This window comes from Mustela erminea, chromosome 18, assembly GCF_009829155.1.
Source record: "Mustela erminea isolate mMusErm1 chromosome 18, mMusErm1.Pri, whole genome shotgun sequence".
In the NCBI taxonomy this organism is placed as follows: domain Eukaryota; kingdom Metazoa; phylum Chordata; class Mammalia; order Carnivora; family Mustelidae; genus Mustela; species Mustela erminea.
This window is the reverse complement of record NC_045631.1, coordinates 42,013,191-42,036,351: the sequence shown is the minus strand read 5'-3', so window position 1 is coordinate 42,036,351 and position 23,161 is coordinate 42,013,191. Positions and strand designations below refer to the sequence as shown.

Here is a 23,161-nt window from a genome sequence, read left to right as displayed (position 1 = left end):
AGAAAATCATCACTATAAGGCTCTTTGCTTATCTTCTCCTTGAGAATGCTGTCTGCTTTTGGCTTTAACTTGCAGTGATTTTTTTTTTTTTTTAAAGTATAGCTATTACAGTGTTACCTACAGTGATTAGATTAAGAAGTGAAGCATAATGCCGGTCATTTTTGGTGCCTTACTCTTTTTTTAACTTTTTTTTTTTTAAGATTTTATTTATTTGACAAAGAGAGATCACAAGTACGCAGAGAGGCAGGCAGAGAGAGAGGGGGAAGCAGGCTCCCTGCTGAGCAGAGAGCCTTACCTGGGGCTCCATCCTAGGATCCTGGGATCATGACCTGAGCCGAAGGCAGAGTCTTAAACCACTGAGCCACCCAGGTGCCCCTGGTGCTTTACTTTTATGGAAACAAAACAAAACAAAACTAGTAACTGGTTTGTGGTTTAATAAATGACAAAATTACTGTACTACTTACTATCCCCTTTGTGTTGTCCTCCCCAACCCCCAAGCCAAAACTACAACAGCAAAAAACACTGCTGAGTTATGGACCTAGAAATGAACTAGACAGTTTTCAACAACTTGTACTTTTTTAATGGTTTGCTGAAAATGTGTATATTTGTGTGTGACCCAACGTTCATGTCCAGTTGAGCAGGTATAGTGGGGTGTCGCTTTATGGTTCTAACATGGAACTTTAGGGAGTAGATTGTGATGGCTATACATTTGTATCCAAGTTAAGGAATTAAGTAATTAGTCTGTTTTTTAAATTAACTTATAACATTGGACTTTATTATAAAAAGTAGGTGTCCAGGGGCACCTGGCTGGCTCAGTTGGTGGAACATGTGACTCTTGATCTTGGTATATGTGCTGCCGAAGCGAGCACGACTCTTGATCTTGGGGTAGTGAATTCAGTCTCCACATTGCAGGTAGAGAGTGTACTTTATTTTTTTTAAAAGATTCTATTTATTTATTTGAGAGAGATTACAAGCAGGCAGAGAGTCAGACGGGGTGGGGGGAAGCAGGCTCCCCTCTAAGCAGAGAACCTGATGTGGGGCTTCGATCCCGGGACCCTGGGATCATGACCCAAGCTGAAGGCAGACGCCCAACCCACTGAGCCACCCCGACATCTTGGCCTTTCATTTCTTATCGAGGGTGATACCCACCGTGGTTATAATGCCTCAGCTACTGCTTTTGTTCCAGCCAGTGCTTAGTATACATGTACCATGGCCCAAGCAGCATCTGTCCTGCAGCAGGTTGGTCTTGGGGGTAGTGAGGACAGGGGCAACAGCAAAGGTGTGATAGCTGAAAATGTTTGGGAGATGCCTAAGAGGAAGGAAAACATTGTTTAAAAAAAATTAAATCAGTGCCAAGCACCACCTCTGGTGTCGTCAGAAGGTTCAGTTTATTTATGGAAACATATTGGCCTGATGGGTCAATTACTTCATTCTGATACTCTCATTTCTTGGCTTTATTGAACTTTTTCTTCTTTTAAAAAGTTATTTATTTATTTATTTATTTATTTGAGAGAGAGGGTCCTCCTGAGCAGGGGTAGGGGCAGAGGGAGAAGCAGGTTCCCCACTGAGCAGGGAGCCTGATGCGGGTCTCCATCCAAGGACCCTGGGATCACAACCAGAGCTGAAGGCAGATGCTTAACCGACTGAGCCACCTAGGCGTCCCTCAACTGAGAGCTTTTTTTTTTTAAATACAATTTTTAAATTTTTTAATAAACATATAATGTATTTTTAGCCCCAGGGGTACAGGTCTTTGAATCGCCAGGTTTACACGCTTCACAGCACTCACCATAGCACATACCCTCCCCAATGTCCATAACCCCACCATCCTCTCCCTACCCTCCTCCCCACCCCCCACAACCCTTAGTTTGTTTTGTGACATTAAGAGCCTGTTAATAGGGACGCCTGGGTGGCTCAGTCCCACATCGGGCTCCTTGCTCCGCAGGGAGCCTGCTTCTCCCTCTGACTCTGCCTGCCACTCTGTCTGCCTGTGCTCACTCTCGCTCTCTCTGACAAATAAATAAATAAAATCTTAAAAAAAAAAAAAGCCTGTTAATGGTTTGTCTCCCTCCCAATCCCATTTTGTTTCATTTATTCTTTTCCCACTCCCCAAACCCCCCATGTTGCATCTCCACTTCCTCATATCAGGGAGATCATATGATCGTTGTCTTTCTCTGACTAACTTATTTTGCTAAGCATAATACCCTCTAGTTCCATCCACGTTGTTGCAGATGGCAAGATTTCAATTTTTGATGGCTGCATAGTATTCCATTTGTGTGTGTGTGTGTGTGTGTGTGTGTGTGTGTGTGTGTGTGTGTACACGCACACCGCATCTTCTTTATCCATTCATCTGTTGATGGACATCTAGGTTCTTTCCATAGTTTGGCTATTGTGGACATCACTGCTATAAACATTAGGGTGCACATGCCCCTTCGGATCACTACATTTGTATCTTTAGGGTAAATACCCAGTAGTGCAGTTGCTGGGTCGCAGGGTAGCTCTATTTTCAGCTTTTTGAGGAACCTCTCCATACTGCTTTCCAGAGTGGCTGCACCAGCTTGCATTCCCATCAGCAGTGTAGGAGGGTTTCCCTTTCTCCGCATCCTCGCCAGCATCTGTCATTTCCTGACTTGTTAATTTTAGCCATTCTGACTGGTGTGAAGTGGTATCTCATTGTGGTTTTGATTTTTATTTCCCTGATGCCGAGTGATGTGGAGCACTTTTTCATGTGTCTGTTGGCCATCTGGATGTCGTCTTTGCAGAAATGTCTGTTCATGTCCTCTGCCCATTTCTTGATTGGATTATTTGTTCTTTGGGTGTTGTTTGCTAAGCTCTTTATAGATTTTGGATACTAGCCCTTTATCTGATAATGTAGTTTGCAAATATCCTCTCCCATTCTGTCAGTTGTCTTTTGGTTTTGTTAACTGTTTCCTTTGCTGTGCAAAAGCTTTTGATCTTGATGAAGTCCCAGTAGTTCATTTTTGCCCTTGCTTCCCCTGCCTTTGGCGATATTCCTAAGAAGAAGTTGCTGCCGCTAAGATCGAAGAGATTGCTGCCTATGTTAACTGAGAACTTTTTTCAAAACAAAATTACTTTTCATTGACTTGGAGAATCTCAGGCAGGTCCTTGCTTATACTTTTAAGCCTGTATTCTTGGAATTAGCTTTGTTTTCCCTAAACAGTCACATCCCCCCACATTTTGGTCTGACTTTATGCAACATACTTTACTAACTTCTTCAGAAATATCTCAACAGCCATGAGAGGTGAGAATGATGATCTCTGTTTATAGACGAGGGAGTGGAAATCTGAAAGTTGTTTTTCAACTTCACATACTATCTGCTAGATAACAGATTCTGGAACTTGGCTGATGCCACACCCACAGTGGCATCCCAGTGCAGGAGAAGCTGTGATGTGCTTCCAGAGGCAGAGACTGGGGAGGTGTCTCTATTACTATAAACTGGGAGAAATAACAGAGGATCCTGTGCAAAGCATCTTTTATCCCTAATCACGGACCCTATGCCTGTGTTGGGTAGATGGGGTGTTCCTAGGTGGTTTGCTCCTCCTAAGGCTTGCAGTGACCCTGTGGACGCTTTGGTTTACAGTTGGGATCCCTGATTGCCACAGGATGGCCCAATGGAATCAGCTACAGCAGCTCGATACACGGTACCTGGAGCAGCTTCATCAGCTGTATAGCGACAGCTTCCCAATGGAGCTACGGCAGTTTCTGGCTGCTTGGATCGAGAGTCAGGATTGGTAAGTCCTTCCTGAGAAACTCCCCAGAGTGTCGGGTTTGGGTTTGGGTTTGAGTCAAGAGACCTAACCTGTTCTAGCTTAACTCTGTGCTATTTCATCAAAAAACTTAAGGGTGTAGGTGATGGGGTGAAAGCGATCAGGAGAATAAAGACGGACTCTCCGTCTTGCAAAATGTGTTCTATGTTAGAAGTGTGTGCAGGCAGCCGTCTCTTGGCACCTGGGACAGCAGCCTGCTTGGTGGTAGATGTTTTGAAGGCTGATTTGGATCTTGTCTCCTTGGCGAGAGCCTCTGTGTGTTCTGACACTCCAGGGATGTGCTACAAATATATTTTATCTCAAGGACAGTTCTCCCATGGGTAGAAATTTGGGTATGTAATTCTTACTCCCCTTTAATTAAAAGAAGGCGACACAGAGTTAAGAGAAACAGACTCATTCATAGAGATGATGGCCCAGAATTCCAAGGACTGTTTCCTTCATTTTTTTTTCCCCTTCTTTTTTAGAGAGAGTAGAGGAAAGGGCAGAGGGAGAGGGACAGAGAGAATCTTTTTTTTTTTTTTTTTAAGATTTTATTTATTTATTTGTCACAGAGAGAGAGCCCACAAACAGGCAGAGGCGGAGAGAAAAGCAGGCTCCCTGCCAAACAAGGAGCCCTATGCGGGACTCGATCCCAGGACCCCGGGATCATGACCCGAGCCAAAGGCATTGGCATCGGCTTAACCAGCTGAGCCACCCAGGCGTCCTGACAGAGAGAATCTTAAGCAGGCTCCATGACGCTGGGATCATGACCCCAGCCGACCAAGAGTTGAATGCGTAACCGACTGAGCCATGAAAACACTGTTTTTTCCTTCATGTTAATGTGTTCAGATCTACCTATTGATTTTCATTTAATTCAGGACTATGACCTAGTTTTTCTAGAATTTGAAGAGGGTCCAGGAAGGTGAGTCAGAGATGATGGAGATGGGCCATCCTGATCTGGGTTTGCTTATTTGTTACTAATAATGTGACTGCAGAGCTGATGGAGAGAGAATTTTAAAAAGCAAAACAACATATCTGTCCACTTCACTTGAGTATTTTTTTTAAGATTTTTAAAAAATCTATTTATTTGTCAGAGAGAGAGCACAAGTAGGCAGAGCAGCAGGCAGAGGGAGAGAGAGAAGCAGGCTCCCCACTGAGCAGGGAGCCTGATGCATGACTCGATTCCAGGACTCTGTGATCATGACCTGAGCCGAAGGCAGCTGTTCAGCCAACTAAGCCACCCAGGCGCCCCCACTTGAGTATTTCATAAGTATAGACTATGGCAATGGCTAATAGTGTCTGGAATAATTTTAAATAATCTTTGAATTCATGATATTTCTTGTAGCTGAGCAAGGTGAATCTAAAGTGAGGAGTGGGTTAAAGTATCAAGTTTGGTTTTTTTTCCCCACCTTTCCCAAGTTTGTTTTTTTTCCACCTTGATGGTGATTTGTCCGCATGCACGCATGCACACTTATGGGGTGTGTGTGTGTGTGTGTGTGTGTGTGTGTGTGTTGTGCGGGTGTGTGTCGGTTTCAGAACCGTTGTGTCCTTCTTCCTTTTCCTAGGGCATATGCGGCCAGCAAGGAATCGCATGCGACTTTGGTGTTTCATAATCTCCTGGGTGAGATTGACCAGCAATACAGCCGTTTCCTGCAGGAGTCAAATGTTCTCTATCAGCACAATCTGCGGAGAATCAAGCAGTTCCTTCAGGTGGGCTGCGAAACTGACCCTGCAGAGTAGGCTGTTAGCTTTCTGTCCAGGAAGTATTTCTTTCCTCATTTGCCTAGGTAATGAGATCCTATCTTGTACTTTAAATCAAAGGAGAAATTACTAGCTCTTCCTCAAACCTCTGTATACCCAACCTGGGGCATCATTATCTGAAATACACTTCTTTTGTCCGCTGGAGACATAATTGTTACAGCAATCATCTTACATTAGTACATCTTAATAACATGATCAGAGCTAGTGGTTTCATAGGAAAATGACTTTTTTTTTTTTTTTTAGAAGAGAGGAAGGGGTGGAAGGGGCAGAAGGAGGGAGAAAGAATCTTAAGCAGGCTCCACACCCAGGGTGAGCCCCACTCGGGACTGATATCATGACCCTGAGATCATGACCTGAGCCGGAATCAAGAGTCAGACGCCCAACTGACTGAGCCACCCAGACACCCCAGATGATTTATCTTTAAATGTTAAATATTTTAAAGTCTGTAATCAGAACTCTTGGACCAGGTCTGTTACCTCCATAGGACACCAAGATAACATATTGTCCAAAGACTCAGTATGCCCTCGGCCACAGAAGGACAGCTCACTGTGACGGTCCTTCTTCTGTTCTCCCCTTCATCTCCCACTGGTGGCAGCCAGGCTCTGAGGGCCTCATTTTATTGTTTCATGTAGTAGGTGTAATATTCTGGGTCCACAACTCCTTGGTCTACTGCTACTTTTCATTCTTTCTCTCCCCACTTATAGAGCAGATATCTGGAGAAGCCAATGGAAATTGCCCGAATCGTGGCCCGGTGCCTGTGGGAAGAGTCCCGCCTGCTCCAGACTGCAGCCACTGCAGCCCAGGTGAGACGGGGGAAGAAACAAAGCACCACTGAAGATGCGCTTCCCTTCTTGGGTGCAGAGATGGGCTCCCTCTCACACAGTCATAACAGTGTGCAACGACCTCCGTGGGAAAAGTGGATGCGTGGGGTTTTTCTTTTCTTCTTTCTTTTTTTTTTTTAATTAAAGATTTTATTTATTTATTTGACAGGCAGAGATCACAAGTAGGCAGAGAGACAGGCAGAGAGCGAGGGGGAAACAGGCTCCCCACTGAGCAGAGAGCCGGATGTGGGGCTTGATCCCAGGATCCTGGGATCATGACATGGGTTGAAGGCCGAGGCTTAACCACCTGAGCCACCCAGGGGCCCCACTTAGGGTTTTTCTTACAAACAATGAAAAGTTGTTTTTTTTTTCTTTTTTTAAAGATTTTATTTATTTATTTGACAGAGCGAGATCAGAAGTAGGCAGAGAGGCAGGCAGAGAGAAGGAGGAAGCAGGCTCCCTGCTGAGCAGAGAGCCCGATGTGGGACTCGATCCCAGGGCCCTGAGATCATGACCTGAGCCGAAGGCAGCAGCTTAACCCACTGAGCCACCCAGGCGCCCCAAGTTGTTTTTTTTCTTGAGTGCATAATGCACTGTCTTTTTTAAAAAAATTAAAATCTGACACAATAGTATAAAGAAGAAACTTGTTTTTTTAAAGATTTTATTTATTTATTTGAGAGAGAGAGTGCGAGGGGAGCTCAGAGGGAGAAGCAGACTTCCCGTGGAGCCAGGAACTTGACACGGGACTGGATCCCAGGGCTCAAGGACCTGAGGGGAAGGTAGTCACTCAACCAGCTGAGCCACCCAGGCACCCTAAGGAAGAAAGTTTTAAAAAATCTGAAATGTCCCTCCCTCTCTTTATTATCTCTTCCCAGGAGACCAATGTGAATAGTCTGGTGTATATCCTTCAGTACCTTTCTTCAGGCTCATACAAACTACAGAAAATAAACACACGCACAGTATATTTAAATGAGTTTACTTCTCTGTATCTTGCCTTTTTCATTTAATATTACATTATGTAAAAATGTTGGAAAGCTGGAAACAAAACTGCCATTGTTTATAGATAGATAGGTCTTCCTATAAGATCCAAGAGAAATAATTAAAAAAAAAAAAAAGCCATTGGCATTAACAAGAGTTTAGAAAGATGACTGCATTCAAGGTAAGTATTTTAAGAATCTTATATAATAGCTACAGTGACCTGTTAGAAAATGTCAGGAAAGAAAAGATCTGATTCATAATAGTAAAAACCATTCTATATAATATGCATGTATTATTGGTAAATATGATAAAATGACTGGAAGTTTATATATTGACTCATCACAGTAGTTGGTTATAGGAGGTTTTTTTTAACTTTCTCTGAGGGGGTTTTATTTTCTTTATTATAATCAGAGACTTTTTTTTCTTCCCTGACCCCACTTTTTACTATTTATTTAGTTTTAAAGATTTTATTTATTTATTTGACAGAGAGAGAGATAGTGAGAGTGGGAACAAAAGGAGGGGGAGCTGAAGAGGGAGAAGCAGGCTTCCCACTGAGCAGGGAGCTGGATGCGGGGCTTGATCCCAGGACCCTGGGTTCCTGTCCTGGGCCAAAGTCAGACAAGCACCCCTGGCCCCACTTCTTTAAAAAAAAAATTGTGCTAAAATACACACAACATGAAACTTACAATCTGAATCTTTTTTTTTTTTAAAGATTTTATTTATTTATTTGAGAGAGAGAATGAGTCGGGGGAGGGAGTGGCAGAGGGAGAGAAGAAACAGACTCCCTGCTGAGCAGGGAGCCTGATGCAGGGCTCGATCCGAGGACCTTGGGATCATGACCTGACCCAAAGGCTGACGCTAAACCGACCGAACCACCCAAGCCCTCATTTGATATATTTTCAAGTGTACACTTCATAGTGTTGGAGTTCAGTTACATCGTTGTGCAGCCATCTCCAGAACTCTTTTCATCTTACAAAACTAAAATCTAGACCCATGAAACAACAACAGTTCTTCGTTCCCATCTCACCGCAGCCCCTGGCAACCACCCCTTTCCTTTGTGTCTCTGTGAATTTGGGACCTCATAGAAGTGGACTCCTACCCTGTATTTTTGTGCCTGGGTCACTTTCCTTACCATAATGACTTACTGTTCATCCTTGTAACACGTCTCAGGATTTGCTGTCTTTCAGAAGCTAAATGATGTTCCGCTGTATAGAGACCACATTTTGTTTACACATTCATCTGTTGAGGGACACTTGGATGGCTTCTGCCTTTTGGCTATTGTGAATAATGCTGCTGTGAACAGAAGTGTACAGTTTTTTCTCTTACAAGACAAAAATGTAGCAGGAACAGAATAAAAAGGACATCTAAGTCTAACTGAGGGAGTTGGGGAAGGTATCACAGAGAGAGAGAGAGAGAGAGATGTGTTTGAGCCAAGACTTAAGGCTGATGGCAAGTACACCAGGCTGATGAGGAGAGAGCACTCCAGGCAGAGAGAAGATCGTGTTCAGACAGGGAAGCATGAACGCATGTATTGTTGGGAGGAGCTGTGGAAAATTCCGCATCTGGATGGATAAGGAAAGGTCAACGGCCATATTGTGAATCTCTTTAGTCAGTCATGCCCAGCAGCTGGGCTTTGGAAGAGCAGTTTATCACCAGGGTTCAAGGGCCAGGCTGCCTGTGTTTGAGCCTCGTAGCTCTGCCCCTTGCTGGATAACCTCAGGCTGTGGGAATGTGCCTCCACAGGAATGGTCATCATACCGCACTTCATAGAATTACATTGACTCGTGCCTGTAAGTGCTTAGAGCCTGACACATACGTGCAAAGTAAACATGAACTGATCTCCACTATTGCTGTCACAATCATGGTCATCATCGTCGCGGTCACCACTACTGTAAGAAATGAGAACCCACTGAGGAACCCAGAGCAGAGCACTGATGTGCTCAGATACACATGAAGGGGAACTGATAACAGTCACTGTTTGAGACACCAGAGACAGTCCAGCTTGCAAAGAGGCACTCCTCCTTGCATCACAGGAGTTCTCTGTTGTGGAGAACCTTTATGTGTTCATCCTGTCCGGTAAGATAAAAATACTCGATTTAAGCCAATTTGGGTAGAGGCTCCCAAAATGATCACAAAAGGCAAGGGAACAGTGGGTTCCCTGCGGATGTTCCCAATCTTACAGATCCGGGGTTGGCAAACAGTGCCTGTGGCCTTCGTCCAACCTGCCATGCTTGTTTTTAAATAAATGAAATTTTGGGGAACACAGCCACACCCGTTTATATACACGTCTCTGGTTGCTTTCATGCTGCGGGGACAGAGCTGAGTCTTTACAGCAGAGACTGGATGACCCAGAAAGCCAAAAATATGTACCACAGCCTTTATAAGGGAAAGTTTGCCACAGTTGACCTAGAACTACAAATTGGATACTTGATGTCTTAATGCAGGCCTTTTATAATTTTCTCTTTTTACATCATCTGGCATGTTCTTAAGTGTCTTTTATGGGTAGAGCACCAGAAGCTAGGAAGACGAGTGGTTGTGAGCCCTTCCAGGCAGGGCTCTCAGTCTAGTTGGGATGATAGGTATACAAACACTCAAAGCGAGAGAAACGTAGAGGAAGATGTGAGTAATTTTGCCTACAGAAGTTGAATAAGGTTTTAAAGGAGAGCAGACAGTTGCAGTGAGTTTGAAGGTGAAGTTCAGGTGTCCTTGGGCAGAAGCGCATGCCAGCCTGAGCCGATGGTGTGTGGGGAGCATGCTGTGTGTGGGGAAGAGTGGGTAGTTTGGGGTGACTGAAACACAGGCAGGGTCGGCTTCCCTTGTCATCAGATTGCATTGGTGTGTGCTCGGTGGAGATGTATGTCTATACCTGGAAGCAGAGGGAGCCGGTAGGTTTTACACTGGTCCTGGAGGTGGGCTTCTGTGCGTGGCAATGAACCATATCTGTTTCCCTTTAAGTGCAGTACCAATTTAGAAATAGACAGGGCAGTCCAAAACAGTAAACTGTCAGCTGTATTGTTGATAAAACAAGACTGGAAAATGTGGTTTGGGCAGGTAACCATTGGGGATTTCTGATGCCTGCCCCTGTGTTTGATCTGGGGGTGGTTTGCAGGACAGTATGTCCCCAGATACCCTTATGGACCCACTGAACACAGAGTGAGAGGCCCCTAGAATGGCTTCTAGAAACCAGGCCCCTGCTCCTGCCTCGTGTGTGCCCCAGGAAGGCAGAGGTGGAAGAGAAAGGCACCAGCTAAAGTGCTGGGTTCTTCGAAGATCTGTGTGTGCAGTCTTTCTCCTAATCTCACCAATCAGATGAGTCACTCTCACTGTGAAGAGAATAAATAGGGGTGGTGGTTGCCTTCCCTGAACTCATGGAAGTTGGTGTTCTGTGGGCTTGGATGGGGACTGTTGGAAAGGGAGAGAGTGGGTCCCTGTAGGACTGGCAAGTTTGGGTCTACTTTGGAGACGCCTGGTAGCAGTATAGAGGACAGATTGGAGATGAGAGAGTAGAGGCAAAGAGATCAGTAGTTGGAGCTTGAGCTGAGCCAGTGGAACTAGAGATCTGTATGTGAGATTATGGAGCCCAGAGCCAGGAGGATTTGGTGACTCAGTGTGAAATCTGTCTTTGAGACGGAGATGTTCTAATTTGGAAAACTGGGACTAGGATGTCTTTCCTCAGTCCCGTACCAATATGTACTGTCTTGAACACTGCAGCTTTTTTTTTTCTTTGAAGATTTATTTAGGGACATTTGGGCAGCTCATTTGGTTAAGTGTTGCTTTTGGCCCTGGTCATGATCCCAGGGTCCTGGGATCGAGCCCCATGTCAGGCTCCTTGTTCAGCAGGAAGTCTGCTTCTCCTTCTCTTTCTGCCCCTTCTCTCTGCTTGTGTTCTCTCTCTTGCCCTCGAGTAAATAAATAAAATCTTGAAAAAATAAAAAAGATTTATTTGAGGGCAAGAGAGAGTAAGCACTTAAGCAGGGGGAGGGACAGAGAGAGAGGGAAAGAATCTCTAGCACATTCCCCATTGAGCACAGACCCTAACGTGGGGCTCGATCCCAGGACCCCAAGATCATGACCTGAGCTGAAATCAGGAGATGGTTGCTTAACAGACTGAACCACCCAGGCACCCTTATGTGGTCTTTTTGGGGGGTCAGGTATCTTACTCATTTTTTTAGCAAGTTTTTATTGATTTACTCATTTTAAGTAATCTCTGTACCCAGCATGGGGCGGGAAACCATGACCCTGAGGTGGAGAGTCACAAGCTCCTCCACCTAAGGCAGCCACGTGCCCCAGATATCCCACTACTTTGACGAAATGTACCATGTCCACGTTTCATGTGCTATTTGACCTTTTCAGGGTACGTCCCGTGAGGTATTCTCTCTTAATAACGCATTTCTCCTCTGGGATGGTGGTTTTTTGTTTGTTTTGGGGTTTTTTGTTTGTTTGTTTTGTTTTTAAGATTTTATTTATCCCTTTCACAGACAGAGATCACAAGTCAGACAGAGATCCCAAGTAGGCAGAGAGGCAGGCAGAGAGAGAGGGGAAAGCAGGCTCCCCGCTGAGCAGAGAGCCCAATGCAGGGCTCCATCCCTGGACCCTGGGATCATGACCCGAGCCAAAGGCAGAGGCTTTAACCCACTGAGCCACCCAGGCGCCCCTGGATGGTGGTTTTTCATTATGCCACCAAAATGTGTCGGATACCACCTACACTAAGTGGGCATCCAAGATCTGCTGTCATAATTGTTCTGATTTTTTTTTAAGTTATTTTTTTTTTTTCATTCGAGAGAGAGCAGTGGGAACATGAGACAGCACGTGAGAGCACGAGCCAAGGCGAGGGGCAGCAGGAGAGGGAGAAGTCGGTTTCCCACTGAGCAGGGAGCCAAACAGGGGACTCAATCCCAGGACCCTGGGCTCATGACCTGAGCTGAAGGCAGACACTTAACCAACTGAACCACCCAGGCACCCCGGTTCTGAATTTTTTTTTTTAACATACTTAACTTAGAATGAGGTTTTTGGAGGTAGGGACCATGTCTTAGCTCAATGTGTGGTTCCGTAGTCCAGCAGAGAGTGGCTTTAGAGTTGGCCTAAGGTCAAGGCAGGGACACGGGCCAAACTTCGGGGTAGTGTCCTTGCTCCATGCTGATGACGCCCAGCTTGCGGCCAGTATCCCTTCCCCTCCCAGTGGCAGCAGCACCTCAGTCAAACAGGAAGGGTGGTGGGTGCAATGGCACTGGACAGCTCCCCGTAGTTCCTGTGTTCACGTGTGTGTTGATATCCTTTTCTGACAGCAAGGGGGCCAGGCCAACCACCCTACAGCCGCCGTGGTGACAGAGAAGCAGCAGATGCTAGAGCAGCACCTACAAGATGTTCGGAAGCGAGTACAGGTGAAGCAAGTCGTGGGCAGGAAGCCTTTCCTGGGGGACATTGCCTGTGGGTCCTGCGTGTGTCTTGTTTGAGGTTTTGTCTTCATTTTAATTCTCAGAAACTTTCCTTTCCCTCTTCCCAGGAAACTCTTGTTCACTTCTGCCTTTTTGTTTTGTTTTGGTGTGTTTTGTGTGTTGGTTTTAAACAGGATCTAGAACAGAAAATGAAAGTGGTTGAGAATCTCCAGGATGACTTTGATTTCAACTACAAAACCCTCAAGAGTCAAGGAGGCAAGTGACAGTTAGAGACATTACAATCTGCTGGAGAAAGTGCGTCTGTTACTTGAGTCCTGGGACTCATGTATCGGGTGCCTGCTCAGACTTGGTGGTGGGGATGGAGGTGGTGCACAGAGGGGCTCTGGTGCTTCTCGGAGGGTTAAGGACACAAGTATTCCATTGAATCAAGGGGGTTTTCCTTCATCCACAGACATGCAGGATCTGAATGGAAACAACCAGTCAGTGACCAGGCAGAAGATGCAGCAGCTGGAGCAGATGCTCACAGCGCTGGACCAGATGCGACGGGTAAGAGCTCAGACCACCTTCCCTGTCTGCACCATCCCCCCCCCCCCCCCCCGACCTGGGCGGTCCTGGCACTTCCTGGCAGAACTTGCCTGGTTTCTAATGAGTTCCTTCTCTGGAATTGACTAAAGAGTGTGGTTAGAGACGGTCTGAGGAAATGTTTCCTGACTTTGTTTTGGTTTCCAACCAGAACATCGTGAGTGAGTTGGCGGGGCTGTTGTCTGCGATGGAGTATGTGCAGAAAACTCTCACAGACGAAGAGCTGGCTGACTGGAAGAGGCGGCAACAGATTGCGTGCATTGGAGGCCCTCCCAACATCTGCCTAGATCGCCTCGAAAACTGGTAAAAGATGACAGAGGAGTGTTTCCTTCTTTTCTAGAATGCTGTTCTGAAATTACGGTCTTAACTGCAAACTCAGGAGTGGACTGCATCTCACAGGTGCAGACTTGGATGGACTCAGATTAAGCCTAGGGGCACCTGGGTGGCTCAGTCAGTTAAGCGTCTGCCTTTGGCTCAGGTCCTGATCCCAGGGTCCTAGGATCAAGCCCCACATTGGGCTCCCTGCCCCGTTGGGGGGGGTGTCTGCTGCTCCCTCTCCGTCTCCGTCTACCCTTTGCCTGGTTTGTGTGTGGTCATACTGTATCTCAAATAAATAAAATCTTAAAAAAAAATAGTTAAGTCTGAGAGTTAAAATCTAAAAAGTTTTACTTTATTTGGACAATTTTCTTTTTAAAGATTTTATTTATTTATTTGACAGAGACAGAGAGGGAATACAAGCAGGGGAAGCGGGAGAGGGAGAAGCAGGTTTCCTGTGGGCCTCCATCCCAGGACGCTGGGATCGTGACCTGAGCTGAAGGCAGACGCTTAATGACTGAGCCACCCAGGCACCCCTGGACAATTTTTTAATAAAATTTTATTTATGTGGCGATATCTTAAATATGTTTTTATTTATTTGAGAGAGAGAGAGCACGCACATGGAAGGAAGGGCAGAGGAGGAGGGAGAGGGAGAGAGAGAATCCGAAGCCAACTCTGTGCTGAGTGCAGAACCCCATGCCTGAAAGGTCACAACCTGAGCCGAAACCAAGAGCCGGACACCCAGCTGACTGAGCCACCCAGGCGCCCCGTTTTATTTAATAATTTAAATAAAGCTTTTGGTTTTAACTTACGTGGCACAGACCAAAGTTTGAATTTTAGTTATTCTAATAATCTTAAAGTGATGCATGCTTTTTATAAGGGAAAAAAGTTGATACACAGAAAATTAATGAAGAGAAGAAAAGTCTTTTAAAAACCCATCATTCAGGGGTGCCTGGGTGGCTCAGTGGGTTAAAGGCTCTGCCTTCAGCTCAGGTCATGATCCCAGGGTCCTGGGATTGAGCCCCAAATCGAGCTCTCTGCTTAGCAGGGAGCCTGTTTCCTCCACTTCTCTCCCTGTCTGCCTGCCTCTGCCTACTTAGTGATCTCTGTCTGTCAAGTAAATAAATAAATAAATAAAACTAAAAAAAAACCCCAAACAATCCTTCAGAGGTCCCTACACGTGGTATTTTGGTGGCTATCCCCCTCGCCATATGTTACTGTACCTATGGACATAAAGATAGTCATCTCTAGGGGCGCCTGAGTAGCTCAGTCAGTTAAGCATCCAACTCTTTATTTCGGCTCACGTCCTGATCTCAGGGTCATGAGATCAAGCCCCATGTTGAGCTGTGCACTCGGTGCTGAGTCTGCTTGTCCCTTTCCCTCTGCTCCCCCACCCCAGTGCATGCATGCTCTCTCTCTAAAATAATACGTTAATTAAATCTGAAAAGATGGGGCGCCTGGGTGGCTCAGTGGGTTAAAGTCTTTGCCTTCGGCTTGGGTCATGATCGCAGGGTCCTGGGTTTGAGCCCCGCATCTGGCTCTCTGCTCAGCAGGGAGCCTGCTTCCCCATCTCTCTCTCTGCCTGCCTCTCTGCCTACTTGTGATCTGTCTCTGTCAGATAAATAAACAAAATCTTTTGAAAAAAAAATCTGAAAAGAAAATACGGTAGTCATTTCTACATTTTCACATTGGTGGGATTATTCTTTATCTGCTCCTTCCCTGCTGTTCATGCAGCATGTCCTTAATGAGCATCCTTGACGTGCAAGGCCCAGCAGTGCCCATGATGCACCAGCTTAAACTGTAAGAAACTTGACATAAAAGGACAGCCAGCAGGTGTAGAGCATGAAACTGGAAATTTAGGACAGCCCTACACAAGAAAGAAAGCCTGCTTGTTCATATCCTCACTAACCTTGAATTTTGTTAATTCATTGAAAGCAGTTTAAGTGCTTTTTAAAAAATGCATGCTATTTTTTAAAGAGATTATTTATTTATTTATTTGAGAGAGAGAGGATGAGAGAGAACACGAGCTGGAAAGAGACCGAGGGAGAAGCGGATTCCCCTCTGAGCAGAGACCTCGACGTGGGACTCAGTTCCAGGTTCCTGGAATCATGACCTGAGCTGAAGGCAGATGTTTAACTGAGCCACGCAGGCGTCCCACTTTTTTTTTTTTTTTAAAGATTTTATTTGTGAGATACAAAGAGGGAATGGGATGGGGGAAGGGCAGAGGGAGAGGGAGAAGCAGACCCCCTGCTCAGCAGGAGCGCAGTGCAGGACTTGATCCCAGGACCCTGCGATCAGGACGGAGCCGAAGGTAAATGCTTAACCAACTGAGCCACACAGGCCACCTTAAGTGCTTTCTGATCAGGGAACCAAAAATCTGAAGTTCTGGGAATGGGAAAATGTAAGTGCCAGAAGAGAGTCAGGGAGCCCAGAAATTCCAGCAGCTGTCCTGTTCCTACCTGCCCCCGCTACCCCCACCCCCTAGCACATCTACACCTTCTCTCTGAGGTCTTCTAGTCTTTATTAATCATGCGCTTCAGCTCCTTCTGTCATGCCTGGGGTCATGAAGACCCGCGATGGTGAAGGCACGTGGCCAGGGTTGCACAGATAGTGGCCGAGCTAGCTCAAACCCGTCTTCTTGAGCTGTCTAATTGCGTTTCCCCTGTCCCTACATTTTGGTACAAGGACAGGTTAGGATGAAGACAGCGAATGCCTCGTTTTATATTTCATATTTTTCATAATTCGAATGCTTGTTCGAATGCTTGTCACTTCTTCATGCTTCTTGGGAGTATAAGTTGTTTGTTTGTTTGTTTGTTTTTAAAGATTTTATTTATTTATTTGACAGAGAGAGAGATCACAAGTAGGCAGAGAGTCAGGCAGAGAGAGTGGGGGAAGCAGGCTCTCCGCTCAGCAGGGATGCTGAGGCGGATGTGGGACTCGATCCCAGGACCCTGAGACCACGACCTGAGCTGAAGGCAGCGGCTTAATCCACTGAGCCACCCAGGTGCCCCTGTTTTTTTGTGTGTGTGTGTTTTTTTTTTTAAGATTTTATTTATTAGAGCAAGAAAGCATGAGGAGAGCTTGAGCAGGGGGAGGGGCAGAGGGAGATGTTGGAGAAAGCTCCTGGCTGAGTAGGGAGCCTAATGCAGGATTTTGTCCTAGGACCCTGGGATCATGACCTGAGCCAAGGGCAGACACTTAATGACTGAGCCACTCAGGCACCCCTTCTTTGGAGGATAAATTTTAACACTTCTTCCTCTATGCCTAGCTCTCTCTTTGAAATCTTAAATTTTAGGAAAGGACTATGTTTAAAAAAATTTTTTTTTAAAAGATTTTATTTATTTATTTGACATACAGAAATCACAAGTAGGCAGAGAGGCAGGTAGAGAGAGAGGAAGGAAGCAGGCTCCCTGCTGAGCAGAGAGCCCAGTGTGGGGCTCGATCCCAGGACCCTGGGATCATGACCTAAGCTGAAGGCAGAGGCTTTAACCCCTTGAGCTACCCAGGTACCCCAGAAAGGACTATTTTTAAAAAACAAAATAGATTCCCTTTTCTTATTTTTATTTTAGTTTTTTTAGTAAGCTCTCTGCGCAGTGTGGGGCTTGAACTCATGACTCGAGATCCGGAGTCACGTGCTCTCCTGACTAAGCCAGCCAGCCACCCCCCACTTTTTCTTATTTAATACCACTGAATTACACACTTAAAATGATCAATTTTATGCAATATATATTTTACCACAATAAAAAAAAAATTCCCTTTCTGATCTGAGGGGTCTGCATGGTGGTGTCTGTATCTGTGGGATTCCCTGCCTCTTCTCCAGCTCCCTGGTATGCACTGACTCAGGTAACTAAGAGCTTTCTTATCTTATTGGCAGGATAACCTCATTAGCGGAATCTCAACTTCAGACCCGCCAGCAAATTAAGAAACTAGAGGAGTTGCAGCAGAAAGTGTCCTACAAAGGGGACCCCATCGTACAGCACCGGCCAATGCTGGAGGAGAGGATTGTAGAGCTGTTTAGAAACTTAATGAAAAGGTAACGTAGAATTCTGGTTTCTTTCCGTTATCCTCCTGCCTCGGAGGCACAGGACGGAGACTGGTTCCCCGTGAAGCATGTGGACTGCTGTCCCTCTCTTTGCCTTTCAGTGCCTTCGTGGTTGAGCGGCAGCCGTGTATGCCCATGCATCCTGACCGGCCATTGGTCATCAAGACTGGAGTCCAGTTCACTACCAAAGTCAGGTGGGCCCCGCACTTCTCTTTCGCTAGATATTTTATTGAGAGACGCTCTTAGGATGAGAGCAGAGTTGGTGGCCACGGTTGTCCTTTCTAGGCATCACAGGCGGTAGGATGGGAGGTATGGAATTGTTGACATAATACCAGCTTGTTCCGTGATTCTCCTGTCAAAAACCAAGGAATGGTTACCTCTTTTGGAGATTACTGGGCATAGTCCTATGATTTCAGGCCTGTATTCTTAGGCTGTTGTGTCTCCTTCTGTCCTGCAACAGAGGCAGAATAATGCTGGTTTTTTTCTGTTCTTGGAGCCTACTTTTCCCTAAGGATTTTAAGAGAATGAGTAAGGCTTTGAGATCCAGAAGCTAAGAAGCCCTGGAGCAGATGGGTGGTGTGCCTTGCAGCGGGGTGGGGGGAGGGTGAGGGGTAGGGGGGTTGGGGGTGGTGGTTGGAGGGGGAGGAGGTGGGGGGCAGGAGGTGTGTGTGTGGCTTTCACACCTAAGTAAGAACAGGTATGTTGGGGTTTGCCCTTCTGCAGTGAAATTTCCCTCTTCAGAAACTTGGTGTTAGGTTTCAGGTTTAACAGAAAGAACACCAGCTGCGGAGCTTGTATTCCTGTAATACTTCTCATGAAACGACTTTTACTATTCTTTCGTGAATCTCTCACAACTTTGTCCAAGTTCGAGGTTCTTAGGCTTTCTTTCAGTACCTCTTGGCCCGAAGAGGTGATACTCGGCATAAGGTCAAAGACACACTCCTAGCAGGAAGAGGAATTTGGGATTATGCTTTTTTCACCTTTTAGAAACAAAGGGTTTTGAATTTTATATTCCTCTAAGTAAGAGTTGCTTGGCGGGGAGCCTACTGACTTTTTTCTTTGTTAACTGTTATTTTTTTTTCTTTACTCAAAAACTTTTTTTTCCCCTTTTTTTGAAACAGATTGCTGGTCAAGTTCCCTGAGTTAAATTATCAGCTTAAAATTAAAGTGTGCATTGACAAGTAAGTACTCTGTATCTTCACTCTTCTTTTTTCTTTTTTTCAAATGAGAAACAGAAATGAGAACTTAGATAATCATGTGACCTAAGAGACTTCATCTCCATTCAGGGAATCTTCATTTTTTGAACAAAAGTTTTCAAAAGTCTTGTAGTGCATTGTCATTTACGTGCCTGAACAAAATCATAAAGCTGGTGATACAGATGTGAGTTGCGATTGCTGCTGTGACCCTGGGTCCCCGTTTTTATTTAATTTTTTTTTTACCTATAAATGTAATTTATGCATATCATATAAAACCCTGACTATACGGGAAAAATTGATGCTGTTTATTGTTCCACGCTTCACCACATAATGGAATACATACTTCTCAAAATTTAACTATACTTTTCAAAAATGAAAATGCACATACACTTTGAAGAGATTTGAAAAAAGAAAATTACCCTTCATTTCTGGTGATGTAAGTATCTGGAAATTAACCATGAGAATGATTGGAAAATAATTACTAATGAAATAAGGGACTTATGGAAGGCAGTAGGTTTAATAAACAAAAATTAATAACTTCAGCCATACATTAGCATTACCAGTCAGAAATTATAATAGAAAAAATAATTTCACAATAAGCAAAAAAGTAAAAAAATATATTGGAATAAACTTAACAGAAATGTTTAAGGGCTCTTTGAAGAAAATTATGAAATTTTATGAGGAAGCGATATTGTAAAAAGTAACAAAATAATCATATTCCTGAATTGCAGACTTTAATTATAAAGATGTTGATTCTTCTCAGTTAATATGACACCAAGCAAAATGCAAATAGAATTTCTTAAACTCTGTAACTTAACTCTTCAAGTTGTAGCTTAGATGAGAAAAATAAGCAAAGATAGTTTTTGTTTTTTAGGGTTTTTTAAGATTTTATTTATTTGAGAGAGAGAGAGGAAACACGAGCAGGGAGAGAGGGAGAGGGAGAAGCAGACTCCCCACTGAGCAGGGAGCCTGACACGGGGCTTGATCCCAGGACCCTGAGATCATGACCTGAGCCGCAGGCAGGTGCTTAACTGAGTGAGCCACCTAGGCACTCCACAAAGATAGTTTTTTAAAAAAATGGATGTATTTATTTATCTTTAGGGTAAAAAATCTTAACATAAAATTTACCATCTTACTCATTTTTAGGTATATGGTGTTAAGTATATTCACATTGTTGGGCAACAGATCTCACAACTTCTTCATCTTGCAACATGGAAACTACATCCATTGACAACAAGCCCCCATTTCCCAAGCCTCCCAGTCCCTGGTGACCACCAGTTCACTTCCGAAAAAAAAATTTTAATGAATAAAAATAAGTGGGAGTGGTATGGGAAGGTGCCTGTCCAGATACTAAAATGTAGTTTCAGCTACTCAATGAGTGTGTTACTGGAGCAGGAATAAACTGATTGACCATTGAAATAAAATCTTGAGTCCAGAAATACACCTTCAAGTTTATATAAAGAATGCATATATGTTTAAAATGATACCTCAAATCGGGGAGTAAAGGATGGATTATTCAGGAAGGAGTTTTGGGAAGACTTGCTGTTGGAGAGGATTTGAATGAGAAACTCAAGTTGTACTGTTTGCTAACCATCAGATGTATCTGTATGTTTAAACTCATGTATCTTAAATACATGTAGATGAATGTATATATAATACAATGATGGTAAAATCACAAAATGATAAAACCAATTTGGAAAAGAACTTGGCAGTTTCCTACCAGTTAAACATGCACCTACCCTAGGAGCCGCCTATTCCACTCCAAGGTATTAACCCAAAAGAAATGAGAGTATATATCCACACACAGGGCTGTACAGAAATGTCCATTAATTGGGGAACAAATAAACAATTTGTGGCATATCTATAAGTGTGTGCTAACCAACTGTTCCACTGGAACGTCATAATTTATGGTCTATCTATGAATGGACTATTCACCAATAAAGAGGAATGAACTACTGATAACTTACAACGCATAAGAAATCTCAGAATAATTACACTCTGTGAAAGAAGCCAAACGAAGAAAAAAAAAAGACTTGTCCTTTAGTTTCCATTTATATAGAACTCTAGAAATGAAAATGAATCTATGAGGACTGAAAGCAGATCAGTGGTGGCCTGGGGACAGAGGTGGGGTGGGGTGTGGGATTCGGGAATGGATTGCAAATGAGCGTGGGGAAACTTTGGGGATCATGGGTCTGTTCATTATCTAGTTCGTGCTAGTGATTTCACAGGTATGTGCAGCGTATGTACATATGTCAGACCTTATCCACATACATTTTCAGTAGTTCACTTTATTGTTCATCAGTTATGTATCAAAGGTATAATACACAATTTTTTTTTTCTAAAAAAGAAAATCTAGAGGGGCGCCTGAGTGACTCAGTCAGTTAAGTGCTGCCTTTGGCTCAGGTCATGATCCTAGACTCCTGGGATCGAACCCCAAGTCAGTCTCCTCCTCTCTCCTCTCTCTGCCCTTCCTGCTCATTCTCTCTCTCTCAAATAAAAATCTTAAAAATAAATAAATAAAAAGGAAGTCTAGATTAAACACGAGGGAGGATTTCCTGGTAACAAGACTCTTAAATGTGATATATGGAAAGATATCTTCTGAATGGCTTAAAATTTAATTAGTTTTAATCTCTAAACCCACACAAAATGCTCTGATTAATAAATAGGAGCTACACTAGTGCATATATAGCAGTGGAGAACCACTTTTAAGATAATACTTAAAATAAGAAAAAAAGAAGAAAGAATGAGAAATGCGACTATCTAAAAAACCATATATTCAAACACAGTAGAGCAAAAGACACTGGACACACCAGGGGGAATGTTTCCAGCTAATACCAGATGGGATGGTCTGAGTTACTGGTAACAGTAAACCTTTACAGAAAGTCCAGTGTGGCTTAAATAATAAGGAAATTTGCAGCCCAGTGTAACTGGAAATGCAGAGTTAGGGCAAGTTCCTGACAGTGAGATTAGTGACTCACTTACGTCACCCAGGACCCAGTATCTTCCGTCTGCCTCCTCCACCATCATGAGTACCATCAGCTTTGCAACATTCCCTTCTGAGTTCCAGTATGGCTGCTTCTGGTAATTAAGGTCCTATGCTTCCTTGCTTCTGTTCAGTTGAAGCTGTGGAAAAAGTAAATCCAGCTGGGTTGTAACTCCTTCCCAGCTTGAGGGAGACAGTAGAGGTCATGTCTGCACCCTCAGGACCGCTGCTGATGTATTCAACAGTCAGGATCCCCTGGAGGTGGGCACAGGAAGGACACTTGAGCAGAACCAAGGGTCTCTTGGGAAGGGAGAGGTGATGCTGGGTAGGTACGGAGAGGGTTGTCATGTCGCCCATAGAAAATGTAATTGAATTGTTTCTAGAAATTCCCTGGAAAACCGTGTTTTTTCCAGCAGAGTAAATGACAGGTATTCAGAGTAGACTTTTCAAAGAAACCCGGGGCCAGTTTTATTAACACCAGTTTATATTCTTCACAGAGACTCCGGGGATGTTGCAGCTCTCAGAGGGTAAGTTCAGCCTAGAGGCTTCCTTTTGATTTGCTGAATCTGACTTTGTCTTCTGGCTGCCCAGTCACCTGCGTGCTTGGTTTCTCTGCTGTGATTCAGGTCCCGGAAGTTTAACATTCTGGGCACAAACACAAAAGTGATGAACATGGAAGAGTCCAACAATGGCAGCCTGTCTGCAGAATTCAAACACCTGGTATGAGGGGGGAGAGCCTGGGTCTTTGTTTCCTGGGGAGTCAGGAAGAGGGAGAGGGAGGTTGGTGGCAGGGGGAGCCTCACGTGACACAGGTGTTCCCTGCCTCTCTTACAGACCCTGAGAGAGCAAAGATGTGGTAACGGGGGCCGAGCCAATTGTGACGTGAGTATTATTGGGGATGGGAGCCACCTGGGAGGGTCGTCTTTGATGGGGAGAGAACAAGAGCCTTCCTGTTGCCCAGAATTAGAGACACCAGCCTGTGGTTAAGCTGTAGTCATACAGAAAAATCACCACAGCTCAGAATGACATGGTCAGAAGTCACATCTGCTCTGGAGTTCTCCAACTTGGAGCATTTCCGTGATGGTCTTGGGAGTTGGTGGGAGTTGGCTCATCTTTAAGGAGGAGTGGAAAGTCCCTGACTGACTTACCCACACCCATTTGGTAGAAAAGAAGTTTTCCACCTTGCCTGGGGCTTTCCAGATTCCCCTTCCAACTTCTGCTGGCTGAGATGGCTTGGCTCCATTTTTGGTGACCTGTTTTTCTCACTGAGGGGCCACTGAAGGTTGTAATTAAGTTGGGGTTAAACATCTAAGAAAAAGAATA

General features: G+C 44.6%; 1 protein-coding gene across 4 annotated transcripts in view; it reads left to right on the top strand.

The window, feature by feature from the left end:
• STAT3 (signal transducer and activator of transcription 3) overlaps positions 1-23,161 on the top strand; it is a 72,082-nt gene that overhangs the window by 36,885 nt on the left and 12,036 nt on the right. For all 4 annotated transcript variants that reach the window (XM_032322368.1, XM_032322366.1, XM_032322367.1 and 1 more), the window contains exons 2-14: positions 3,599-3,749; positions 5,330-5,474; positions 6,230-6,328; positions 12,610-12,705; positions 12,894-12,975; positions 13,172-13,266; positions 13,454-13,605; positions 17,492-17,650; positions 17,761-17,853; positions 18,781-18,840; positions 22,336-22,365; positions 22,465-22,558; positions 22,673-22,720. In XM_032322368.1, coding sequence (XP_032178259.1) covers positions 3,622-3,749; positions 5,330-5,474; positions 6,230-6,328; positions 12,610-12,705; positions 12,894-12,975; positions 13,172-13,266; positions 13,454-13,605; positions 17,492-17,650; positions 17,761-17,853; positions 18,781-18,840; positions 22,336-22,365; positions 22,465-22,558; positions 22,673-22,720 — 1,281 coding nt within the window. In that variant the 5' untranslated portion in view covers positions 3,599-3,621. The remainder of the gene's footprint in view (positions 1-3,598; positions 3,750-5,329; positions 5,475-6,229; positions 6,329-12,609; positions 12,706-12,893; positions 12,976-13,171; positions 13,267-13,453; positions 13,606-17,491; positions 17,651-17,760; positions 17,854-18,780; positions 18,841-22,335; positions 22,366-22,464; positions 22,559-22,672; positions 22,721-23,161) is intronic.